Below are 9,015 nucleotides of genomic sequence, written 5' to 3' on the forward strand. Positions count from 1 at the left end.
CAAATCCTTCTCTGATAAGAACCAGAAAATGCTTTTCATCACATTATAATCAGATATATCTTTCCACCTGTAGTCACTAATGGCTAACAAACTCTCTGTTTAGTCTGTTTTTAGGAAGGCTACAACTTTGGTGTTCAACATATTGTTTCAGAAATGCAAATTAAATACTGAAATGTAAACATTTGGTTGGTTTTATGTTGTTAAAGATAACTTTATGAAAAGAAATATGACTGTTTGTAAAAGGAAATTATTAAATTAGTTTTTAAATTATTTATTTCACATGGGTTTGAATCAGATTTGGCCAGATGGTCATTTTACACCCAGATGGTGCATCTTACCCACTGACTCGACTCGGGTCAACTTACCCCTAACCCAGGGCAAACTGAGCCATGACAGAGAGAACAGAAACACCGAACATAAACGTGACAGTTATTGATTACTAGTATCAAGATAAGTGATTATAATGGGAAATATACTTAATTACAATAATGAAAGTGAGAGAGTGAAAGGGGCACCTCAGCCGATGAGGGCAAAGGGGCAGTGGCTCTAGCCACCGGGCCACCCCACTGTGCACGGCCCTGTTCATCAATATTCTCTCATACCACCATTGTTGCTATAGTTTTAACGTAACAGAGGCTTGACACAAATTTTGAGATGACGAACTCTTTCTCGTGTGATATTACTTTAATATGTCTCATAACAAGAAATTTTTTTTTCGTAATAACCTGCATCGACCTAAATTGACGTCACCAAGCGCTCCCCTCATGAAACCACTACTCCTTATCAATTCCTGATCAATAAAATTTCCTTTTGAATGCCCATTTAAATATTCATTAAAAGTTCCATGTTGACTGTAAAATGAGAAAAAGTGCTTAAAGGGACCATTTGAATTGCCAACGACGAGACGAGTCCGAGCCACAGTAAACAAGTGATGAATTCTCATTCAGAGGTGTTAAGCAAAGGATGCAAAGGATGTTTGCGAAAACTTGAGTGAAACTATGATGCCTGAACAGCTTTCATAATAGTGATCACAACCACCAAGAGGTGTTCTCTGTCTCTCTGTCTCCTCTATCTTGTCTTTAACATTTATCTCTTTTACACAACCTCTCCTGATACCTCTATAAACCCTGCCTCTGTCCCATTCTTTCTCACTATTTTTCTCTTTATATGTCCATTATCCCTTTTTATTTAGGCCATGGATCTATTGTGAAGTCTTATTAAGCACATGCTCAAGATGTCTGAGAGCTAAACGGACTGGCATAAAACACATTTCTGTGATACTGATATGAGAATGGGCTTTCTGTAGGAGGTAATACCTCTCAGTGAACCCATATAGGCCCCTTCAAGTCATTCTGCAGATATGCAAGACTGAAAGCCAGAAAAAAATAAATGATGAGACTATATTCAAAATTCAAGACAGAGCATAATGTGAAGGAAAGGAAAGTGCACATCGAGATAGCACTCAAAATTCAGTTTTAATTTGTATTTTTTGTAATAGTGTTCAAAGAATTCTGTGGCAAAAAGACATTAATGATGCAATGACAGTGTCAGTCAATGCAATAATAATAAAAAAGAAGAACCGGAATACAAACTTTTTTCCTTAAAAGTGAAATGTGTAATTTATCTCCACTACTAACATCTGTTTTCAGACAGGTTTCCTCAAATACTCCAGTAGCCCCTCACTGCAGAACAAAGATCCAGGGGCGGGGTTGGATCCACATCTAGGGGGTGGAGATTGGTAGGTTTAGGGGTGGAGATGGGTAGATGGGTGGGTTTAGGGATCAGGGGGTGGAGACGGGTAGGTTTAAGTATATGTAAGGTGGGAGGAGTTGGATCTGGATCCACACCCCCTGGATCTTGTGTTCTGCAGTGAGGACCATCTCAAATACTCTGCACATTTGTCACTGCTCAGCCAAACAGGCGGTCCTGCAAACTCCACTGGTTGTTTCTATGTCAGGGCACTCAAACAAACAGAGCAAAAGTGTGTAGGAAATCAACCTATTTATAATGTTTATGTCATTTATAATGTTACAAAAGTTTTCTGTTTCAAATAAATGCTGTCCTTGAATTCTGGAAAAGTGTATCACAGTTTCCACAAAAATAATAATAAGCACAGAATTGCTTTCAACATTGTTATAATAAGGAATGTTTCTTGGGCATCAAATCAGCATATTAAAATGATTTCTGAAGGATCATATGCCACCAAAGACTGGAGTAATGATGCTGAAGTTCACACACAAAAGAAATCTCAGTTTTGCCATTACATAAATTACACTTTACAATATATAAAAATAGTAAAGTGATATTTTAAATTGTAATAATTTTACTACCATTTGAATGGTAGTGTATAAAATATATACCATACTTAAATACATTTCACAGATTAAGACAAAATCAGCTCAGAAAATGTTGAAAAAACTAAATGTAAGGGCCAGTTTCTCAGACTTCAGAAGCTCTTCTGGAATGGAATACATTATATATATAAATTTTGGACTACTAAGCCTGCCCACCTTTTTCACATTAAGTCCTCTATCAGTCTATTTTTTTCATAGTTTTACAGTCTAGCCTATTACTTTAAAAGTCTATTCGGGGTACCATGTAACATAAAGATAGATATCCAGTGAATCTCCTCAACCTGATCACTACAATCTATTCAACAAAAAAATTCTTTTTTTTTTTTCAGTTTCTAGTAAGCCTAAAAAAGCTCACAATGGCATAGATACAGTGTGAGTCCAACAACCTCTAAACATCTACTATGTGAAAAAACTGGAAACCAAATCGCCTTTTTGCACCACATTTCATTGATCGTAAATAATGACTCATTCATAAGCTTACAGAAATAGACATTTCACTCATTCGGAATTATGAATGATTCAGTCAAATGATGAGAGCAATGTTAGCACCTAAAAGGTCTCTGATGAATGGGATGTTGGGAGATCTGGAGCCTTACTGTTGAAGAAACTGCACCACAAAACTCATAAAAAATCCCACATCTTACAACAAAAACTACCATAGAATATTATTAATATTAAGTCAGTTTAACTCTATGAATAAATAACTATGTACCACCTGATGACTGCTACCAGACATACAGAGATTCTGAAGCAAGGACTTACCGGAGCAAATATGACCATACACATTTAAAAGCAAAAGAGATATCCAGCTTCAGAACATATTAGATGTATCTTGTCCTCGTTTCTCTCTGCTCTGTCTGCTCGTCTTATAGTGCAGATGGTGAAGGGGGGAATGTGAGCTCAGGAGAGGGCTGGTGCTTCTGTGTGGCTCTCTAAGTATAACCCTGCACTCCCTCTTTTGCTCGGAGGATGGGGGGCTGCTCTACAGTCACAAACACACATGCCTGAACACAGAGGGTCTCCCCAACTTCAAATCACTTCACAATGAAGTCAAGTGTCATACTTTTGCATTTAAATGAGAGAGATCACTGTGACCACAGTGATTTTGACATGCAAATAACAAAAGGAAGGCTTGACACTGTTTTATATCAAACAATTAGCATGTTAATGGATTAAAACAATTAATATTAAACCATAGTGTCTAAAACCCCCTTAACCATAGCAAAATCACTGCAATGGTGGGAATATCAATGATAAAAGATACCAATGTTTAACAAATAAATAATTGTTTAAGAAAGTAAATCATTTTACAGTCCATATATCGATTTTTATCATGTATAATAATCACCAACACAGTCTCGGCTACATAGATTTGCTACATAGATTTTACATAGGTTTATTTCCCAGAAATGTCTTAAAAGAAAATAATGGTAATGTAGTGAAAATTATTTTGTTTAAATGTTCAGCTAATCTTGCACTTTCCCAAATGTTTTTTTTTTTCTTCTCCAGTTAATGTTGTTATATCCATCCTGTTATGCAGGAGTTTTTCAATCACAGTTTGATAATATCAACAATTATTAAGAATATTTCTGTTTTAAATTAGTGAGGGAGGGTTAAGTGTGTCCCTCCAAAAAGTTGTGCACATGCACTTTTATCTTTAAGGGTAAACTGTACAAATGTGCTTTGCATGTTATGAAGCTGTTAGATGACATGCAGATTTTAGAGTTTGTCAATGTCATGTAGATGCTTATTTCAGATGTATGGAAAATGCCAGCTCTGCGAATAAACAACATAATTAATTACCAGCACTGGCCTGTCATTATAGCAACAAAAGCAAAAAGAAAGCTACCTTTTCAAGGCTAACCACAAAATGCCTGCTCACATATCATGCCAAAGTAACTTGGAAAAGCTACACCCCTTAACAATGAAGCTTATGTCTAGGTAATGGAAAAATAATTAGAATCTCATGATGTGCATTAGAACATCTCAAAATAACAGAACTGGTGCTGAATTTCACGCATTCTTATGAACTTTCCATAAGTTATTTCACAAGCTTTAAGGCAGTGTTATTTTAGTATCACTAACATACTGTTTTTGTTAGTATTTCAGTTTGAATTAGATTATGTTTTTATATTGTCTGTTTTCATTTTAAATAGTTAAAGTTTTACTAAAATTGCTGTGTTTCTGTTATTTTTATTATTTTTTTATTAGTCTCTATAGTTTTTTTTAGCTTTTAGTTTTAGTTTATTTTGTGTTAGGTTATTTTAGTATTTTTTATATTTTATTTTATTGCTTTAGTTATAGGTTCATTCGATTAAAAATGTATTAATTAAAAATAATGTATTTATTAATGTGTGTAAAAAATAAAAATAAATGAACTTATACACTTATACATTTATGTTCAATAAATGCTGTTTTCACTGGGCAGGAAGATCACTTAAGTTCTGAAAGCTACTGTATGTTTTCATAAAAGTTAAAGGAAAACTTTATTCCCTTTATTTTCCCTTAAAGAGTTCAACAGGTTTTAAGTCTAAGGACTCCCCAGTGTGGCCTTCAGACTCCACTTAGCATCCAGTCAGATGAGATCCTATTGTGACGGATTTATCCACTCACCACAAGGAGTCCAAACCTGTGCTGATGCAATCAAATGAAAGTGTGTCTGACAGCAGTAGAATCACATCCCACTTTAGCTGAATCTAATGGACAGGTGTGAGAAACCCATGGGAAACAGGTGAGCAGTGCGTGGGAGCTCGACAGCCAGTAGAAAAGATGCTTCTCTCTCAGCGACCCATATGTGCATAGCACCTGTTGAGCTGGTAATGAGGAGAGATGTCCCCTATTTGTCTTTCCCTACCAGAATATCTTCAGTCTTAGTTTCTAACCCACAGAGTAATGAGACGACGTCAAACTGTGTCAAACAGAAACTGTGTCATGCTTCAGTGGAGGCTGTGAGTGACCTGGGGTTTGGGGAATGCCTCACTTCAATTTTAAGATGAAGAGCTTCCACAGAAATAGAAGACCTTCTTGTAAGGTAAAAGTTGTAGGTACCAAATATTATGTGCCTGTGGCTTACTATATAGGTCTTCAAATCCCTAGAGAAACTCAGATTCTCTACTACATAAAAATTTGATAGGTTGTGGGTAAAACCCAATAATAAGTTCTGGTGTCTATCCAAAAAACAATGAAACCTAATGTTTTGTGACATTCTTTTCAGGTCATTTCTATTGCAATCATTATGTAAAATGCTTTAATTTTTGGTAGTCCTAGAATTGCTGTAAAATAAAATAATGTACAATTAAAAAAAAAACAAAAAAACAAGTAAAACATGTTTTAAAATAATATATATATGTATATAAAAACTATGAGAAACACAAAAGAAATCCTACAATCATCTAGTCATCTAGAGAAGTTGACTAGTTAATCTAGATTATTCCCTACCGCTTTTTCTATTTCTGATTATTTTAGTGGTGCGTTAGCTGACAGTTTGCACACTAAATCTGAAAAGTTGCATCTTTAAAATTCATCCTCATTAAAGCAATGTGCCACAAACACAGTCCTATGTAAACACCCTTTATGAAACGCATTAAGTGAACCTAAAACCTGCAATATTATTTAGGACATGCTTTAAGGCCTGGTTTCACAGACAGTGCTTAGGTTAAACCAGGATTAGGCCATAGTTCAATTAGGACATTTAAGTAGCTTTTATAAATGTGCCTTAGATAAAAACACTACTGATGTGCATCTTGAGACAAATCAATGGCACTGACAGATTTTAAGATCAGTCAGTGCAAGTTTCTTTCAGTTAAAACAGCCCAGACATGCGTTTTAGTCTGGGACTAGACTTAAGCCTGGTCTGTGAAACCGGGGGTATATATAATGAACAGAACAAACAAACATTAGATTTAGGGTGTCCACATTTTTCTGTACTGTTTGTGACTTACAGTATATCAGGATAACTCATCTCAGATCAATGGTAACAAATGCATTTCAATGAAGAACTCATAAAGATACAGTATGTGCATCTTCAAAGCCACCTACGCCACAGTTTCACTGCAAAGAGCTCCCACAATCCCTTATTGATGTGTCGATCATTCAGCCTCACTGAAACTTGAGCTGCACCAGAACCAGGGCTGTCAAACAACTTCAGATACTTACTTGAATCTCACACACAGGCACAGATATCCAGACTCACACATACTCCCAGAAAGCAACAGGACAGGCTGAGCGCTGTACTAACTTCGCTGACAATGATCCATGTCATTGAAATGTATTGCAGGGATACAGAAAATCCTCCCAGTGGGAGAGATGTTACATGCCGGAATGGATATAAAACTACCTGCTGTTATGTAGTGTACAGTAAATCATTATGCACAAAAAACTGTCTGATGGTTTGTGGTGTGATACAAATGTTACATGACAGAGCTATATTACAGTAGCGTTTGATTAGAATGAGAGGCCACTAGAGTGATCTATGACATTAACACCCTGCACTGAATGACTCCATCAAACTCTGTCATTCTTCATTCCTCCCTCTTTTTCACACTTTGTTGATTTTTACATGTATGTATTTATGGATATGGATGATTCTATGGCTAATTGGATGATTCTTCATTTAGAAAAATTTGAAGATTTCTGTCTCTTTGGATGACTTTAAAAATGAATGAATGAATGTTGTTTTACCTGGTAGATTATAATAGTTTTAAACATTAAAAAAGAAAATATTAAATATTAATTTTTCCAAAAATTAGATTTTGCCCCCAACCCAGGCTTTTTACTTCTCCATAATAAATGTTGTCTTAAAATCTTTTACAATTTTTTACTAAATCAGGAAAATTCTACTTTGCATTTTTGTTCCCTATTAACTGTTATTATTATTATTATTATTATTATTATTATTATTATTATCATTATTGGTAATGACATTTTCTCCAGTTTATGGACTAAAAATTGTTGGACTTGCTAACACAACTGGTAAATTACATTTAAATTAATTTAACTGAATTAAAAAAGAAGAAAGAATCACATTTTTTAAATAAAATTCTTAATACTACAAAATATCATTATGACACATCATTTCCATTATCAAACACAATAGCAAACATCCCAATACTAAAAATGAGGTTTATCATATCTTTATTCCAGCACATGTAATTAGGGCTGGACGATATGGCCAAAATTTATATCACGATATATTTCTTAATTTCGGTCGATACGAATAATACCGCGATACATATTGATATTGAATTATTGTCCAGCCCTACATGTAATACATGTTTTATTTAAAAAATAATTTGAACGTCTCAATTTTCATGATTTCAGTTAGTCAAAAGTGGCTCTAACTGAAGAAAATCTTAAAAAAAATGAATGCAATTTTGTTGCCTGAAATCACAGTAGAGCTTGGCTGGTGTTTTATTGCTGGAGCTTTGGAATCACACAGCCTTCATATTTCACAGCTGAGTGTAGGAAAAGCCCTTTGAAACCGTGCTTGAAATTAATTTCTCCTGTGGTTAGTATTGAGTTACAGAGGGAAGTATTTATTTAAACCCAGTGGTCTTAGCCTGAGAGACTCAGAGAATCCAATATCTCATTTATGTGAATCGGTAGAGCACGGCAGAAGAAGTGGCCCTGTATCGACAGCGCACTGATGGTCATCGGAGAACTAATTTGTTTTGAATGTGGCTTCGACATTGAGCTCACTGTAATGGAGGCCACTAGAAAGGGGCTACAGCTCTGTGTCCAAGCAGTGTAAAACAGGTTGAATGGGTCGGTGTGTCATATGGATTACTTTTATGGTACTTTTTTGCTGTTTTTGAAACCTGAGCACCCCAGTCACTATTTTGTTGTACAGAAACGAGACATTCTGATTCATGTTGATGCCTGAAAGAAAAAGAATCATACAGGTTTGGAGCAGTGTTATTAAAGTAAACTAAATAAATAAATAAAATATTTTTGTTATTTGAAATAAACATTAAGTGAAATAAAATATAAATAACTTTTTATTTTATTTCAGCTAATTATCAAGGCATTTCTCAGTTTCATTTAGTTTAACAAGTGCTAAATTATGGAGGACGAAACCTGCAAAAACAATAAATAAATAAATACACAAATAAATAAATATGCAAATAAATAAATAAATGTGTTTATAAATACACAAATTCTTGTTTAAATACATATAGAAATAATTAAACATGTGATGAAAGTAGGCAAATAAATAAAATAAATTGGTGGGCAAATGGAAAATGTTTAAGGAAATGCTAAACTCATCCTAACTATTTTCCTTTGATCACTCATTTATTTCTGAATGTAGTTCCACATTTATTTTTCCTCTGCACAACATGCTAATGAGAGGGTGTCAACCATGGACTTGGTCGGGTCTTGTGATAGCTGGGGGCGTGGCTTTCCCGCTGACAGGAAATGCATGGTGTAAATCCAGTATAGCCCAGTAAAGTCACTTTTGCTGTTCAACAGAGCAAGATACATAGAAAAAAAAAATAATAATAATAATTCGTTACATTTATATAGCGCTTTTCTAGGCACTCAAAGCGCTTTACATTGTCAGGGGGTATCTCCTCATCCACCACCAGTAGAATAAATAGGCGCCGGGAGCACACATCATTCACTTCTTCGTCTGAAGCTTGCGTCCGCAGCATGGCAAGAAACC

At 35.0% G+C, this 9,015-nt stretch overlaps 1 protein-coding gene across 2 annotated transcripts in view; it reads right to left on the reverse strand.

Annotated features, from left to right (window-relative positions):
• The window catches only part of LOC107696822 (synaptoporin-like), a 24,826-nt gene that overhangs the window by 5,503 nt on the left and 10,308 nt on the right, over positions 1 to 9,015 (reverse strand). The window contains exon 1 of one of the 2 annotated variants that reach the window (XM_016497324.1): positions 3,117 to 3,179. The exons of the other annotated variant lie outside the window; for it this stretch is intronic. Within the exon in view, the coding sequence (XP_016352810.1) occupies positions 3,117 to 3,140 (24 nt within the window). The 5' untranslated portion in view covers positions 3,141 to 3,179. Of the gene's footprint in view, positions 1 to 3,116; positions 3,180 to 9,015 lie in introns of those variants that run through there. 2 annotated transcript variants of the gene reach the window in all.

The sequence above is a fragment of the Sinocyclocheilus anshuiensis genome, unplaced genomic scaffold (genome assembly GCF_001515605.1).
Source record: "Sinocyclocheilus anshuiensis isolate Anshui unplaced genomic scaffold, SAMN03320099.WGS_v1.1 scaffold710, whole genome shotgun sequence".
Taxonomy (NCBI): domain Eukaryota; kingdom Metazoa; phylum Chordata; class Actinopteri; order Cypriniformes; family Cyprinidae; genus Sinocyclocheilus; species Sinocyclocheilus anshuiensis.